The sequence below is a fragment of the Borostomias antarcticus genome (genome assembly GCF_949987555.1).
Source record: "Borostomias antarcticus genome assembly, chromosome: 10".
In the NCBI taxonomy this organism is placed as follows: domain Eukaryota; kingdom Metazoa; phylum Chordata; class Actinopteri; order Stomiiformes; family Stomiidae; genus Borostomias; species Borostomias antarcticus.
In genome coordinates, this window is record NC_140243.1 from 1,307,236 (window position 1) to 1,325,433 (window position 18,198).

Below are 18,198 nucleotides of genomic sequence, written 5' to 3' on the forward strand. Positions count from 1 at the left end.
ATAGAGACATGTAGAGTCAGCTCCAATCCCCAGCTAACCTGACAGATGCACAAATTGTCGTCGTCACATAAACACGAATAGCCACAACGACTGTAAATTAACATAGGAAAATAATAATAATATTAACTTTATTATTGAACTCACACACACATACATATAATACCCCCTTCACCAACTTAACGCAGAGGTCTCAGTGGCTATCATTTCACATTTCGGCAGGACGTTGTCAGTATTGCGTGCGTCTATGAAACAGGATGTGTCCTCTGGGCTAGGCCCAGACACGCCCAAACTGGGCTCATCACAGGCTAGGCCCAGACACGCCCAAACTGGGCTCATCACAGGCTTGGCCCAGACACGCCCAAACTGGGCTCATCACAGGCTAGGCCCAGACACGCCCAAACTGGGCTCATCACAGGCTTGGCCCAGACACGACCAAACTGGGCTCATCACAGGCTAGGCCCAGACACGACCAAACTGGGCTCATCACAGTCTATCAGCAACGCTCTTTGAACAGTAGCTCTTTTCAATGCTCCTAATGAAAAATCGTGGGTCTAGAGACTGGCAGTGCATAATGTGCCTTTAGGCCTTCCAACCAGCTACTTCCTGCTTCTACTGTGTGTGTACAGATCTGACAGCGTCTGGATAGGGCTAAGCAACCTGGTGATGTCACTCCCCCTCCCGTCCAATAGGCTGGCTAGAAACTCTAACAGCCTGGAGAGGCAGAGTGTGAGATCAGGTCAGTTTAGGAGAAGAGGTCCAGGAGGTTTGCTCTAGGAGGAGTGTCTGGCCCTGCGTAGGGTTGCCTGGCTTGTATTACCTATAGGGGACCTAGGCATGGCAGGGGGACAGGGACAGGCTTCACCCCCCCCCCCCCCACACACACACACACACACACACACACACACACACACACACACACACACACACACACACACACACACACACAGAGAGAGAACAAGTCATGAGTGTCAGTAGGTGACCTAACCTCAGTGTATGCACTGCAGACACACACACACATGCACACACACACACACACACACATGCACACGCGCAGACAACTATCAAATCTGGGTTAAGTCTGTATTCTCACCGTAATCAAAAACACCTTGAGCGGTCTGACTCTCTAATCTGACTCTCTAGTCTGACTCTCCATCTTAGCCAACCAGGAGATATTTGACGGAGGAGGGAAGGAAGGAAGGAGAGATGCACTAGTTTCAAAACGATGAAAGACATCGACAGGGAAATGCAAGCGTACCACTGTCATCCCCTAGTGTTTGATCAAGATCAGGAAGAAGGATCATACGTATTATGTTATAATAACCCACTGGGAGAGGTGAGGGGTGTAGGATCATATGTATGATGTTATAATAACCCACTGGGAGAGGCGAGGGGTGTAGGATCATATGTATGATGTTATAATAACCCACTGGGAGAGGCGAGGGGTGTAGGATCATATGTATGATGTTATAATAACCCACTGGGAGAGGCGAGGGACGTAGCGTACTGAGTCACTGGTGCCCACAGAGCACGGCAGGTTCACCACACACTGTAAACTCTGGACTTCTAGAGAGTGCTGAGATGCCAAATAATGTGTGTGTGCTATATCTATCACAGCTCTGTGTGTTCAGAGTCAGGCCTGGGCGACATGGCTGGCTGACAAAATAGCAAATATGCAAAGTTAGCAAATATGCAAAGAGTTTTGATATTGCCAATGGAACAGCAACAACCAGCAACGGTTGTTTGTCATCTCGCTGCTTTTGTTGCTTTGTACTGTCGGTCGCTTGTGAACGCCCTTCTCAAAAAGCACAGGGCGCTCCACAGGAAATGGGTTCGGAGGCATATAATAGAGCATACAAAAATATGTGGTTTTGATGTACCATGGCTGAATGAAAGTGCTCTCGTGGTCTAATGGAGAACAGCTCAGAACGCAGCATGGTTCTACACATAGAACAGCAGGCCACTGGTGATTTAAAGTGGTACCATTTGAATTCAAGTTTTAAGTGATGGACAAAACCATAAATATAAAAATATGTCTTTGTTTGGTAACTTTGGACGAGAGAAATTGTAGCTTTTACACTTTTCCTGTGGTGCTCATGAACTCGACCCCTCGCTTCATTCTCTGTGAAAGGAGGGAGTCAGCAGAAGGACAATGATTACATGTTCATTAAATGGTTGAATGAAACACCCATCAGTGCATGTGAAATACAGGCCGTTATTCAATCAACACTGGAAACTGTGGTCAACTGAGACGACACCACCACAGCGTAGCGCTATTCTGCCAGTTTCAACGAATAAACGTCTTTGATCGTTTCAACAGGAAACCCTGTAACCAATGTTGACTGACTCAAACCAATACTGTCCCTCGCGCTGTTTGTGCTCTGCAAAGACGCCGGCCTGTCCAGACTTATGCTACACACAATTAAAGCTACCGTACACAATGAGCTACGTCTGTCCCCAGTCTGCCAGACAGACCGTACGCTGGACATACACATTACTACTGGGGTCAACCTAGCCGCTAAAGGAGGGGTCGCTCACTCCGAACCCACTGAGACGAGCAGCGAGAGCAGAGCTGGAGAGAAGGTTTCCCTCTACAGAGCTTTGAATAGTGCATACAGGAATACATCGAGGCCTACATGTGAAAGCAGATGGCGTTGTTGTGAGTGTTTGAGATGGTGTCGACCCGTAACAGCCCTGCGTTCAGCACCCTGTAGCATGAGAGAGGGAATCTACGGTGTTCATCTTGAAAGCACATTATCCTGGGAGAGGAACCATCGTGCTACAGTGTGAGAAGCGCTCAGTAAAGCTGGGCCTGTGCTCTTAGGATGACTGTGTGTGTGCGTGTGCGTGTGTGTGTGTGTGTGTGCGTGGTGGTGTGTGCATGTGTGTGTGCGTGTGTGTGTGTGTGTGTGTGTGTCCACGTGTGTGTGTGTGGTGGTATGTGTGTGTGTGTGTGTGTGTGCGTGTGCTGGTATGTGCGTGTCTTCACTGGACAGTCTGGTACAGGTATCCTCTTTTGTAAGCGCTCAGAGGGTAAAAGGTCGCCACCACAAACTTCCCGTCGAAGGTCCGGCCCGTCAGCAGCCTCTGGGCCTCTTTGGAGTCGCTGGCGTTTGCATATTCCACAAAGACCTGGGGAGGAGGACACACACACGTGGGCGGGGGTCAGGAGAGGTCGGCCTGAGCCCAGCTGTAAATGGTAAATGGACTGCACTTATATAGCGCTTTTCCACCTTAGCAGCACTTAAAGCGCTTTACAATGGCCTCTCATTCACCCATTCACACACACATTCACACACCAATGGCGTTAGCTGCCATGCAAGGTGCTAACCTGCTCATTGGGAGCAATTTGGGGTTAGGTGTCTTGCTCAAGGACACTTCGACATGTGGACAGTCAGAGCTGGGATTCGAACCACTGACCCTTCGATCGTTGAACGACCCGCTCTACCAACTGAGCTACAGCCGCCCCCTGTGTGTGGGGGGCTGGGGGTCTCTTACCTGGCCTTTCCCCGGGTTCTCCTTGGGGATGAGCAGAGACACCACGGAGCCGTACTTCTGGCACTCCTCTTTCATGTCATCCAAGATGTCTGCCCAAAGAGCACACGACAGACGGCGGTTAAGTCCGGGTAACGCGGCGGCGTGGACATGAGACGGCGGTACGGAGTCGGTCAGAGGTTGTCCCTACCTTCGTACTCCTCCTCGTTGTACAGGTGGCTGTCGTCGATGAGGTTGAGCAGACGCAGGACGGGAGAGGGCAGCAGAACCAAGTCCTCAATGTGAGGAGCTGAGACACACACACACACACAGATACACACAGATACACACACAGACACACACACAGTGACACACACAGATACACACACAGATACACACACAGTCCAGTACAAAGTCCACCCCGTGAACAGGTGAACACCTAGTTCTAGCAGGCTGATATGTTCATATTATCATATCAATAAAGAATCTCACTATCGATAAATGTCAAATCACTTTCTGATGCTGTGACATAGTAAACGTACAAGTAGAGTCGGGCGGGGCTGTGTAAACATCACAAAACAATAAACACCTGTCAGCTGGAGGAATGTGACCAGGGTGTGTGTTTGAGTGTGTGTTTGTGTTTGAGTGTGTGTGTGTGTGTGTTCAGGTGTGTGTTCGGGTGTGTGTTTGGGTGTGTGTTCAGGTGTGTGTTTGAGTGTGTGTTTGGGTGTGTGTTCAGGTGTGTGTTCAGGTGTGTGTTTGGGTGTGTGTTCAGGTGTGTGTGTGTGTGTGTGTGTCTGGGTGTGTGTTTGGGTGTGTGTGTGTGTGTGTGTTCAGGTGTGTGTTTGAGTGTGTGTTCAGGTGTGTTAAGGTGTGTGTTTGGGTGTGTGTGTGTGTGTGTGTGTGTGTGTGTTTGGGTGTGTGTGTGTGTGTGTGTGTTCAGGTGTGTGTTTGGGTGTGTGTTCAGGTGTGTGTGTGTGTGTGTTTGGGTGTGTGTGTGTGTTCAGGTGTGTGTTTGGGTGTGTGTTCAGGTGTGTGTGTTCAGGTGTGTGTGTGTGTGTGTGTTCAGGTGTGTGTGTGTGTTTGGGTGTGTGTTTGAGTGTGTGTTTGGGTGTGTGTTCAGGTGTGTGTGTGTGTGTGTGTGTGTGTGTGTGTGTGTTTGGGTGTGTGTTCGGGTGTGTGTGTTCAGGTGTGTGTTCAGGTGTGTGTGTGTGTGTGTTCGGGTGTGTGTGTTTGGGTGTGTGTTTGGGTGTGTGTGTGTGTGTGTGTGTGTTTGGGTGTGTGTTCGTGTGTGTGTTCAGGTGTGTGTTCAGGTGTGTGTTCGGGTGTGTGTTCGGGTGTGTGTTCGGGTGTGTGTTCGGGTGTGTGTGTGTGTGTGTCTGGGTGTGTGTTTGGGTGTGTGTTTGGGTGTGTGTTCGGGTGTGTGTGTGTGTGTGTGTTCAGGTGTGGGTTTGATTGTGTGTTCAGGTGTGTGTTCAGGTGTGTGTTTGGGTGTGTGTTCAGGTGTGTGTTCAGGTGTGTGTGTGTGTTTGGGTGTGTGTTTGAGTGTGTGTTCAGGTGTGTGTGTTCCTTACCAAAGGGAATGCTGAAGAAGGGTCTGGCCAGGGCCGTCTCAGCGGTGTGTCTGTGCTTGGGGGAGGGGTGGAGCATACTAGGGGGGCAAAGTATAATACTTCAGTCCTTGTGCTTGGGGGAGGGGTGGAGCATACTAGGGGGCAAAAGTATAATACTTCAGTCCGTGTCAAAATGATTAATAGTGCAATATTTCCTCAGCTGTGCCCTGCGGTGTGTGAGGTGGGTTCATGGTTCTGTCACGGCCCCCCAGCTCCAGAACCACTGACTGGGTTAATCACTGTCTGGGACCCGGAGCAGAACCACACCGCCTGCTAGGAACAGCAGAACCACAGCGCCTGCTAGGAACCACAGAACCACACCGCCTGCTAGGAACAGCAGAACCACACCGCCTGCTAGGAACAGCAGAACCACGCCGCCTGCTAGGAACAGCAGAACCACAGCGCCTGCTAGGAACAGCAGAACCACAGCGTCTGCTAGGAACAGCAGAACCACAGCGCCTGCTAGGAACAGCAGAACCACACCGCCTGCTAGGAACAGCAGAACCACACCGCCTGCTAGGAACAGCAGAACCACAGCGCCTGCTAGGAACAGCAGAACCACACCGCCTGCTAGGAACAGCAGAACCACACCGCCTGCTAGGAACAGCAGAACCACACCGCCTGCTAGGAACAGCAGAACCACACCGCCTGCTAGGAACAGCAGAACCACAGCGCCTGCTAGGAACAGCAGAACCACAGCGCCTGCTAGGAACAGCAGAACCACACCGCCTGCTAGGAACAGCAGAACCACACCGCCTGCTAGGAACAGCAGAACCACACCGCCTGCTAGGAACAGCAGAACCACACCGCCTGCTAGGAACAGCAGAACCACAGCGCCTGCTAGGAACAGCAGAACCACAGCGCCTGCTAGGAACAGCAGAACCAGAGCGCCTGCTAGGAACAGCAGAACCACACCGCCTGCTAGGAACAGCAGAACCACACCGCCTGCTAGGAACAGCAGAACCACGCCGCCTGCTAGGAACAGCAGAACCACACCGCCTGCTAGGAACAGCAGAACCACACCGCCTGCTAGGAACAGCAGAACCACACCGCCTGCTAGGAACAGCAGAACCACACCGCCTGCTAGGAACAGCAGAACCACACCGCCTGCTAGGAACAGCAGAACCACAGCGCCTGCTGGGAACAGCAGAACCACACCGCCTGCTAGGAACAGCATTCAACACCGTGGAAACGAGAGAAGGAGCCGTTACCTTTTGATAAGATCTCTGAGGTGATAGACGGGGATCGCCGGGGAAACCACGCTGTTGCTGCTGAAGATATGGTCTATTATCAACGCACTGTTGTCCTGAGGGAGCAAAGAACAGCCGGGTGAGATCAGACTAACAACACGTACCTGTCTGGTTAGCCACAGGCCTCCTACGGATCTATTAGACACATTGATGGAGCATAGTTCACTGAGGCTCGGGTTACAGCTTGGGAACGCACCGCCAGGAATGTTTATAATGCCTAATGAATAGCATGCGGAAGATGGTCCTTGTTGAAAGTTATTTTTGCTGATGTAGGAGTTTTTCATTTTTACACCAACAATTAGGAAGCCTGTGCTTTTAGGTTCTTGCACTGTTTTATCTGTGGATGTGCCTTGATGTGTTGTGTTGCTTCTGTATCATATGTCTGATGGTGTACGCTGTGTTCTTGGCCAGGGATCACTTCTAAAAGAGGTGTAAATCTCAGTGATTTTCTCTGGTTAAAATAAATGAATACAAATAAAATAAAAAATTAATAAAAACAAAAAAGGCACCCAGAGAGAAGGGCGGGGCCCGGTGGGCTTTGGGCCCTGTGAGGTTAAAGATAGTGAAAAAGGACTCAACCCTGGTTCTATGCCCCCCAACATGTGCTGATGTTATGCGAGGTCGGTACCTTCCACTCCTGGGACCGGACCGTCTCCTTGAGCTTGAGCCCTGAGTACATCTCCAGCAGGACGACCCCGAGGCTCCAGAGGTCCACGGCCGCGGTGCAGCCCGAGTCCCCCTCCACCTCCACGCCCGCCCGGGCCAGGCTGTTCTGCAGCTCCGCCTCCGGGGCGCGGTACCCGTCCGTCTGGATGTACTTCACATCCTGGTCAGGGGGGGGGGGAGGGTCAGCAGGGCAGCAGTCACCGGTCAGCTTAGATAGCTCAACACTGATCAGGGTTTCTGCTGCTTTGCTCACAATGCCTCTAGGCTGACACGGCCTAAATGAATCATAATAATAATAATAATAATAAAAACACTTTTTTGTAAAGCACATTTCATACAAATATGTATAATATAAATGCAGCTCAAAGTGCTTTACAACAGAGAATGTACATGCATAGAGTGCTTCACATAAAAATAGACATAAAATGAAAAAAAAAGCAGTAAAAATAAAGATGAATTGAATTGAAAGCTTTATTGTCATTATACAAGTATAACGAAATGTCGTAAGAGCTTCCTCTAAAACAATACTCTCACACGCACGCACACACACACACACACACACACACACACACACACACACACACACACACACACACACACACAGAGGTTACACACATACTGTAGACCAGGGGTTCCCAAACTTTTCAGCCCGCGACCCACATAATAACGGTGCCAGAGACTCGCGACCCCCACTATCCCCGGAGGTGGTTAAATGTCCGCGCGCACACGCACTAATAGGCCTACGCTATTCAAACACGGGCATAAACGGCACAAAACACAAAATAACATAACAGCCTAACAACTATAATATTAATTTATATAGTAATTACATTTAGTAAGCTTACCTAATGCGATGGATGGGCACTATGCTATACTCTTCCTTTAGTTTGTTGTCAAGTTTTGTGAAAATGTCCTGGCCTGTGCACGTCCCATCCAGCGCAGTGCACATATGTCCTCCTCGAGTTTTCCATCAAAACTGTATCTGACGAATACAAGCAGCTGGGCATCGTTTGCTATATCTGTGGTTTCATCTAACTGCAAAGCATATCTCCCTGCTTTCTTTACTCTGTCAATCAGTTGAGCCTTTATGTCCTGGGCTAGGTCGGTGATGGTATTGTCAGACAGCGGCACTGATTCAATCTCACGGGCCAGTTCATCCCCATGCATATTCCGACTTATAGCTATAGCAGCGGGTTTGATTAAGGTTTCCCCGATTGTGTGTGGCTTTTTTGCCTGTGCAATTAAGTACGCCACCTCATATGATGCCTTTTGCGCTTTGGTGGGGATTGTTGCTTGTTCCGTTAGCACTTTCTCAAGTGTCGAAGCATTTTTACGGGCTTTAGGCTTTCATTTGCAAGCACCTCCGTGCACACGACACACTGGGGATGTTGTAGGCCTACTTTGTTGATAACGATGCATGCGAGTCCATACCGGATATATTCCTCTCTTTTAATCGTTTTTAAACGAATGTACAAATGAATAAACGAATATCAGAATGTATTTCACACATTCTGATAATTGGCACCAAAAAAACACACTTTCTGGAAATTATCTCACGACCCCCGGGAGTCATCGCGACCCCCACTTTGGGAACCACTGCTGTAGACCAACATAAGAGCATATATAAGAGCACACAGAAAATTGCACAGTCCCATATTTCTTCCATCAATATTCCGTTCAGTCCGAGTTCTAAGTCCCATAGGGTGATAGAGGGCTGGGAGGGGAGTGTTTCTTCAGCTCCATGACAGCTCTAGGAAAGAAGTTGTTTCTCAGCCTGGAGGTGCGGGTTTTGAAGGCCCTCTAACGCCTCCCGGAGGGGAGCAGGGGGAAGAGGTGTTGGGAGGGGTGGGCTTTGTCCTTTAGGATGCTGCCTGCCAGGCGTAGGCAGCGGGTCCTAGAGATGTCATCGAGAGTGGGCAGGGGGAGTCCCATGACGTTTTTGGCAGTCTTCATGACTCTCTGGAGGGACTTCCTGTCGGCTTCCGTGCAGTTCGCATACCTGCTGTGATGCATTATGTCAAGGTCCTCTCAATGGAGCGCTGGTAGAACAGGTCAGCAGGTCAGCAGACAGGTGGTTTTTCTTGAGTGTCCTCAGAAAGTAGAGACGCTGTTGAGCTTTCTGAATCATGGCTGTGGTGTTCCTCCCATTTAAGGTCCTCCGTTATCTGAGTCCCCAGGAACTTATAATAAGATACTCTCTCCACCTCCTTAAAACAGGATACTCTCTCCACCTCCTTAAAACAGGATACTCTCTCCACCTCCTTCAAACAGGATACTCCCTCCACCTCCTTAAAACAGGATACTCTCTCCACCTCCTTCAAACAGGATCCTCTCTCTCTCCACCTCCTTCAAACAGGATCCTCTCTCTCTCCACCTCCTTAAAACAGGATCCTCTCTCTCTCCACCTCCTTCAAACAGGATCCTCTCTCCACCTCCTTAAAACAGGATACTCTCTCCCTCCACCTCCTTAAAACAGGATACTCCCTCCACCTCCTTAAAACAGGATACTCTCTCCACCTCCTTAAAACAGGATACTCCCTCCACCTCCTTAAAACAGGATACTCCCTCCACCTCCTTCAAACAGGATACTCCCTCCACCTCCTTCAAACAGGATACTCTCTCCCTCCACCTCCTTAAAACAGGATACTCTCTCCCTCCACCTCCTTAAAACAGGATACTCTCTCCCTCCACCTCCTTAAAACAGGATACTCTCTCCACCTCCTTAAAACAGGATACTCCCTCCACCTCCTTAAAACAGGATACTCTCTCCACCTCCTTAAAACAGGATACTCTCTCCCTCCACCTCCTTAAAACAGGATACTCTCTCCACCTCCTTAAAACAGGATACTCTCTCCCTCCACCTCCTTAAAACAGGATACTCCCTCCACCTCCTTAAAACAGGATACTCTCTCCCTCCACCTCCTTAAAACAGGATACTCTCTCCACCTCCTTAAAACAGGATACTCCCTCCACCTCCTTAAAACAGGATACTCCCTCCACCTCCTTAAAACAGGATACTCTCTCCCTCCACCTCCTTAAAACAGGATACTCTCTCCACCTCCTTAAAACAGGATACTCTCTCTCTCCACCTCCTTAAAACAGGATACTCCCTCCACCTCCTTAAAACAGGATACTCTCTCCACCTCCTTAAAACAGGATACTCTCTCCCTCCACCTCCTTAAAACAGGATACTCTCTCCACCTCCTTAAAACAGGATACTCTCTCTCTCCACCTCCTTAAAACAGGATACTCTCTCCCTCCACCTCCTTAAAACAGGATACTCTCTCCCTCCACCTCCTTAAAACAGGATACTCTCTCCCTCCACCTCCTTAAAACAGGATCCTCTCTCCACCTCCTTAAAACAGGATACTCCCTCCACCTCCTTAAAACAGGATCCTCTCTCCACCTCCTTAAAACAGGATACTCTCTCCACCTCCTTAAAACAGGATACTCCCTCCACCTCCTTAAAACAGGATACTCTCTCCACCTCCTTAAAACAGGATACTCTCTCTCTCCACCTCCTTAAAACAGGATACTCTCTCTCTCCACCTCCTTAAAACAGGATACTCTCTCCACCTCCTTAAAACAGGATACTCCCTCCACCTCCTTAAAACAGGATACTCTCTCCCTCCACCTCCTTAAAACAGGATACTCTCTCCACCTCCTTAAAACAGGATACTCTCTCCCTCCACCTCCTTAAAACAGGATACTCTCTCCCTCCACCTCCTTAAAACAGGATACTCTCTCCCTCCACCTCCTTAAAACAGGATACTCTCTCCCTCCACCTCCTTAAAACAGGATACTCTCTCCACCTCCTTAAAACAGGATACTCTCTCCCTCCACCTCCTTAAAACAGGATACTCTCTCCCTCCACCTCCTTAAAACAGGATACTCTCTCCACCTCCTTAAAACAGGATCCTCTCTCCACCTCCTTAAAACAGGATACTCTCTCCACCTCCTTAAAACAGGATACTCTCTCCACCTCCTTCAAACAGGATACTCCCTCCACCTCCTTAAAACAGGATACTCTCTCCACCTCCTTAAAACAAGATACTCTCTCTCTCCACCTCCTTAAAACAGGATACTCCCTCCACCTCCTTAAAACAGGATACTCTCTCCACCTCCTTAAAACAGGATACTCTCTCCACCTCCTTAAAACAGGATACTCTCTCCCTCCACCTCCTTAAAACAAGATACTCCCTCCACCTCCTTAAAACAGGATACTCTCTCCACCTCCTTAAAACAGGATACTCTCTCCCTCCACCTCCTTAAAACAAGATACTCCCTCCACCTCCTTAAAACAGGATACTCTCTCCACCTCCTTAAAACAGGATACTCTCTCCACCTCCTTAAAACAGGATACTCTCTCCCTCCACCTCCTTAAAACAGGATACTCTCTCCACCTCCTTAAAACAGGATACTCTCTCCACCTCCTTAAAACAGGATACTCTCTCCCTCCACCTTCTTAAAACAAGATACTCCCTCCACCTCCTTAAAACAGGATACTCCCTCCACCTCCTTAAAACAGGATACTCTCTCCACCTCCTTAAAACAGGATACTCTCTCCACCTCCTTAAAACAGGATACTCCCTCCACCTCCTTAAAACAAGATACTCTCTCCCTCCACCTCCTTAAAACAGGATACTCTCTCCACCTCCTTAAAACAGGATACTCTCTCCCTCCACCTCCTTAAAACAGGATCCTCTCTCCACCTCCTTAAAACAGGATACTCTCTCCACCTCCTTAAAACAGGATACTCCCTCCACCTCCTTAAAACAGGATCCTCTCTCCACCTCCTTAAAACAGGATACTCCCTCCACCTCCTTAAAACAGGATACTCTCTCCCTCCACCTCCTTAAAACAGGATACTCTCTCCCTCCACCTCCTTAAAACAGGATACTCTCTCCACCTCCTTAAAACAGGATACTCTCTCCCTCCACCTCCTTAAAACAGGATCCTCTCTCCACCTCCTTAAAACAGGATACTCTCTCCACCTCCTTAAAACAGGATACTCCCTCCACCTCCTTAAAACAGGATACTCCCTCCACCTCCTTAAAACAGGATACTCCCTCCACCTCCTTAAAACAGGATACTCCCTCCACCTCCTTAAAACAGGATACTCTCTCCACCTCCTTAAAACAGGATACTCTCTCCACCTCCTTAAAACAGGATACTCTCTCCACCTCCTTAAAACAAGATACTCTCTCCCTCCACCTCCTTAAAACAGGATACTCCCTCCACCTCCTTAAAACAGGATACTCTCTCCACCTCCTTAAAACAGGATACTCTCTCCACCTCCTTAAAACAGGATCCTCTCTCCACCTCCTTAAAACAGGATACTCTCTCCACCTCCTTAAAACAGGATACTCTCTCCCTCCACCTCCTTAAAACAGGATACTCTCTCTCTCCACCTCCTTAAAACAGGATACTCTCTCCCTCCACCTCCTTAAAACAGGATACTCTCTCCACCTCCATAAAACAGGATCCTCCCTCCACCTCCTTAAAACAGGATACTCCCTCCACCTCCTTAAAACAGGATACTCTCTCCCTCCACCTCCTTAAAACAGGATACTCTCTCCCTCTCCACCTCCTTAAAACAGGATACTCCCTCCCTCCACCTCCTTAAAACAGGATACTCTCTCCACCTCCATAAAACAGGATCCTCCCTCCACCTCCTTAAAACAGGATACTCTCTCCCTCTCCACCTCCTTAAAACAGGATACTCCCTCCACCTCCTTAAAACAGGATACTCCCTCCACCTCCTTAAAACAGGATACTCTCTCCACCTCCTTAAAACAGGATACTCTCTCTCTCCACCTCCTTAAAACAGGATACTCTCTCCACCTCCTTAAAACAGGATACTCTCTCCACCTCCTTAAAACAGGATACTCTCTCCACCTCCTCGCCGGTGATGGTCAGGGGAGAGAGGTCCTCTTTGACTCGTCTGAAGTCCATGATTATTTCTTTAGTTTTCTTGATGTTCAGGGTGAGATTGTTGTTTTTGCACCATTCAGCCATTTTGTGGACTTCATCTCTGTAGGCTGCCTCGTCTCCATCACAGATCTGTCCCTCTACTGTTGGATCATCAGCCAATGTGATTCTGGTGTTTGAGGGGTGTGAGGAGATGCAGTCAGATGAGTAGATGGAGTAGAGCGATGGGCTCAGCACGCAACGCTAATATTACGAAGGGATACAGAGCCCGCCCCCTCGCACATCTAGGCCAATCCGATCACCTGCCACTGCTCCTGATTCCAGCGTACCGCCCCATCATTAAAAAACAGAAACAGTTAGGTGACCAGACCGGCATCCCCTCTTTTGTTTACGTCCACGCCTCCGTCTCCGGGGTGACAAGCTCTGGGTAGTGATCCATGGAGCCTCCGGTACTCTCATATCTCCTCTGGTCTCTCATGCTCTCATATCTCCTCTGGTCTCCCATGCTCTCATATCTCCTCTGGTCTCCCATGCTCTCATATCTCCTCTGGTCTCCCATGCTCTCATATCTCCTCTGGTCTCCCATGCTCTCATATCTCCTCTGGTCTCCCATGCAAGTGATGGAAGGCACTCGAAATAGGGAGTAGAAGATATTTGATATAAATAGTAACTATGCACAGTATTGTTTTAGGGAGCGCTGAGCCACTGCGTCTTTGCGCGCCGCCATGGCAACCATAAACGATAAGACACAATAAAAGATTAAGATAAGAAATCAAGCAAAATACAACAATTTTATCAAATATTGTAATCGAGTCGGCTTGAAATTAAAGCATGAATCAATTTTTCTGCATCTGTTTGATTTATAAATGGTCGTACTTAAGCTATATGTTTCTAAGGTGGAAAAATTAGGTTTTCATCACCTTGTTATTCTGGGGCTTGAAGCTTAGATCTGAATCTAGGATAACACCAATACCTCAGGATGTTAGCTTCCCCTGATGTTTAAACAGTATTTCTCATTTTGTTTTAGGGTCGATCAGTAGGATTTAATTTTTATCCTCGTTTAGCTTTAAAGTCGCACTGAAACGGACGTTTGAGATCATCTAACTTCCAAAGATTGACGTATTTCCGACGCAAACAAGCTATGAGGGTGGGACATATGTTTAGAGGAATTTGATTGGAACATTGACAAGTGGACGGGTTTTAAGAACTTTAGACAGATTCGATAGAAGGATAGCGTTGATTGACGGGTGGATGTCGTGAGATTATTGGCCAAAAATCTAAGGTACCTGTTGTCGTCATTGCACGTGACCTACCGTTTTCCAGGAAGTAAGAAATTATATACTTTGATATAAGATTACAACAAAAGTAGAATTTTGTAATTTTTTTGGCATATTGGTGTCATGTTTCTCTCCAGGCCTGATGTAGAACTTTCTCCCTTTGATGCATGTTCTGAACCAGTTTAACACACAGTCAGAGACCAACCAGCCATTCAAGACGATTTATTCGAATTTAGGATCCTAAATGAAGTGTGTGTGAGCGCGAGACACATCTCCCCACCCCTTCCCTCTCTCACCCACCCCTCCCTCTCTCACAGACCCATCTCTCACCTGGTTGCCCTCTTTGAAGCTGAGGCCGAAGTCGATGAGTTTGAAGCACTCGTCGTCTGCGCTCCAGAGGACGTTGCGTGGCTTGAGGTCAGCGTGGACGTAGCCCTCTCTGTGGAGGAAGGCCAGTGCCTCCAGAACATCCCTGGCACAGTGCTGGACCAACCACATGGAGTGACCCTGGTGGCTCTGGCCAGCCTGCCCGCTCCCCGCCTGGGCATTGCCTCTGACCAGCAGCTCAGACACACTCACATCCAACAGCTCCAACAGCAGGCAGCGTGTGGCCACGCCCACAGAGCTGTGATTGGTGAAGACCCCATACAGCGTCACTATGGAAACAGTAAGAGCATTTACTATGAAGAGACGAGGTACGGAGAATGTTAATATCTTACTTTGCCTATTAATCTATTCGAAACATGATCTATGATCATAATCAGACCTAGATACATTACAGGCCAACGTTCATGATGATGATCAATCTAGCAACATAATGATACAGGTTGTTTTATGTAGGTGCAAAGTAAACTTGACTTGAACTGATGGAGAGTGGAGATTGATATTACCGAGTAAAATTGCCCGGTGAGGACCTGTTCAACAGCTGTCATGTGGCGCTTAACCATGTGCATTGTCAAATGATCATAATGTTTCAATCTTTACTAGCCTTTGATTAAAGGTGAAAGTCTAGCAATACCTTACCGATGTTCTTGTGTCCTTGAACGTCTTCCAGCACAGACCTCTCCTTGTGATACCCGTAATCTCCCCCCTGTACGTCGGTCTGGAACTCCTTGACCGCGGCGGTGCTCGCTCTTCCCGAGCTCACCTTGTAGACCGAGGCCGAGGCCCCCTGTCCGAGCCGGGCTTGGACAGTCCACATCTCTCCGAAGATCTCGAACAGCACCGGTTTCATGGTCTGATCCACGCTCCCAGGAGAGGCTGCCATCATGGCTGCTGGGACACCAGGACGGGGAACCTTCCCGCTGGGGTCGGAACTGCAATGAGCCATTTATGAGAGAGAACCCGAGACAGAGATAACCCGGGACAGAGAGAACCCGAGACAGAGAGAACCCGAGACAGAGAGAACCCGAGACAGAGAGAACCCGAGACAGAGAGAGAACCCGAGACAGAGAGAACCCGAGACAGAGAGAACCCGAGACAGAGAGAACCCGAGACAGAGAGAGAACCCGAGACAGAGAGAACCCGAGACAGAGAGAACCCGAGACAGAGAGAGAACCCGAGACAGAGAGAACCCGAGACAGAGAGAACCCGAGACAGAGAGAGAACCCGAGACAGAGAGAACCCGAGACAGAGAGAACCCGGGACAGAGAGCTAACCCGAGACAGAGAGCTAACCCGAGACAGAGAGCTAACCCGAGACAGAGAGCTAACCCGAGACAGAGAGCTAACCCGAGACAGAGAGCTAACCCGAGACAGAGAGCTAACCCGAGACAGAGAGCTAACCCGGGACAGAGAGCTAACCCGGGACAGAGAGCTAACCCGGGACAGCTCTAGCTCTCACTACCCGGGTAGGAATAATGACTGAGCTTCTTGGCTTTCTCGGGATCATCTTAGTTGAAGGAGCAGAGAAGCCATTTCTTTACGATATTGTCTGCAAAAGTTCACCCCATAAACTGTCCTAGATCAAGTTTTAAAATGGGTTATTACTCGTCAGATCTTCACGGGTCCAAGTCCTGCAGAACCAGTGTTTTCTTGATCAGAAAGGTTAGAAAGAGAGAAACGGTTTCTGATAGTGTTTAGCCGGCCATGTTGCCGGAAGTGACGACTGCTGGCGTCTTGACGTCATTCCGCACGGGGCGGATCCCGATCTTAGATCTCATTTATTATTATTATTATTATAACATATAATATCATATATATAACTAATAATAATATATCTGATGTAACCGAAGGTTTCTCTGATTATGATGAAAAATAAGAGTGATGAAAAGTAATTTTATCACAGAAGAGCAGCACGTATTACAATTTCTCTGTATTAATTTAATGCTGTAAGTTGTGGATACCATCACTACCTCATGAATTACACACATTCTCCGGGAAGAATTACACATTTAAATATTTTGTTTGTTGTCTCAGGGCGTGAAACGTTTTTTTTATTTATTTTTTTATAAATCTTTATTAATCAAGGTACAAAACAATACAAATCAGCAACAATCAATCAATACAAAGAATGAAATAAAACACATTTAAACAGGGCGTGAAGCGTCGGAGACGGTTATGGCAGAAGTTGGTTGGGGAAAAAAATGACGCGGTTGTGCCACGTAACGTGTCACCGTGGGAGTGGCGTTAAACGTGTCACCGTGGGAGGGGCGGCGGGGCGGAGCCACCGGGGCTACAAGACTCTCCGGTTGGGAAGTGACAGAAAGACAACTCACTGGTCTGATATAAGACTCAACTCACTGGTCTGATACACTGTGGTCGAGCGACAGCGTTGTAGGTAAGCATTCATTTACATGAATTTATTTATTGTGTCTCATAGGAATATCTAGTCTATTAGAGACCAGTGTTCTTGAAAGCGTGCTGCCCGCCCCACCAACGCGTGTAGTAAGGATAGATAGGGGACTGCTTCTGTACTCACTGAGCAGGGAAGCTAGTATGTAGTAAGGTTAGATAGGGGTCTGCTTCTGTACTGACACTGAGCAGGGAAGCTAGTGTGTAGTAAGGATAGATAGGGGTCTGCTTCTGTACTCACACTGAGCAGGGAAGCTAGTATATAGTAAGGTTAGATAGGGGTCTGCTTCTGTACTCACACTGAGCAGGGAAGCGAGTGTGTAGTAAGGATAGATAGGGGTCTGCTTCTGTACTGACTCTGAGCAGGGAAGCTAGTATGTAGTAAGGTTAGATAGGGGACTGCTTCTGTACTCACACTGAGCAGGGAAGCTAGTATGTAGTAAGGTTAGATAGGGGGCTGCTTCTGTACTGCCACTGAGCAGGGAGGCTAGTATGTAGTAAGGTTAGATAGGGGTCTGCTTCTGTACTCACACTGAGCAGGGAAGCTAGTGTGTAGTAAGGATAGATAGGGGTCTGCTTCTGTACTCACACTGAGCAGGGAAGCTAGTGTGTAGTAAGGTTAGATAGGGGTCTGCTTCTGTACTGACTGAGCAGGGAAGCTAGTATGTAGTAAGGTTAGATAGGGGTCTGCTTCTGTACTCACACTGAGCAGGGAGGCTAGTATGTAGTAAGGATAGATAGGGGTCTGCTTCTGTACTGACACTGAGCAGGGAGGCTAGTATGTAGTAAGGATAGATAGGGGTCTGCTTCTGTACTCACACTGAGCAGGGAGGCTAGTATGTAGTAAGGATAGATAGGGGTCTGCTTCTGTACTCACACTGAGCAGGGAGGCTAGTATGTAGTAAGGATAGATAGGGGGCTGCTTCTGTACTGACACTGAGCAGGGAAGCTAGTATGTAGTAAGGTTAGATAGGGGGCTGCTTCTCTACTGACTCTGAGCAGGGAAGCGAGTAGAGTGGAACCCTATGCTCCTTCAAGGTCCCTCAGGTCCTCTGATCAGCTTCTCCTGGTTGTCCCCAAATCCAGGCTGAAGCTCAGGGGGGATCGGGCTTTCGGCCCCTAAGCTCTGGAACGAGCTACCCCTGCATGTTAGACCGGCCCCCACTCTGCAGGTGTTTAAACCACGCCTCAAAACTCG

The 18,198-nt window shown here is 48.5% G+C and overlaps 2 protein-coding genes across 2 annotated transcripts in view; one reads left to right on the forward strand and one right to left on the reverse strand.

Moving 5' to 3' along the window:
- Window positions 1-2,982: 2,982 nt before the first annotated feature.
- On the reverse strand, window positions 2,983-15,538 carry uhmk1 (U2AF homology motif (UHM) kinase 1; the record flags this gene model as incomplete). Its single annotated transcript, XM_084444876.1, has 8 exons — window positions 2,983-3,129; window positions 3,496-3,584; window positions 3,683-3,781; window positions 5,046-5,122; window positions 6,296-6,390; window positions 6,963-7,160; window positions 14,539-14,864; window positions 15,232-15,538. 8 exons carry the CDS (start codon window positions 15,536-15,538, stop codon window positions 2,983-2,985), a joined length of 1,338 nt encoding a protein of 445 aa, XP_084301002.1.
- A 1,360-nt stretch (window positions 15,539-16,898) lies between these two features.
- The window catches only part of uap1 (UDP-N-acetylglucosamine pyrophosphorylase 1), a 16,841-nt gene continuing 15,541 nt past the window's right edge, over window positions 16,899-18,198 (forward strand). Inside the window, 1 exon segment of the mRNA XM_084444880.1 lies at window positions 16,899-16,986. The gene's annotated coding sequence lies outside the window, so the exon portion shown is untranslated.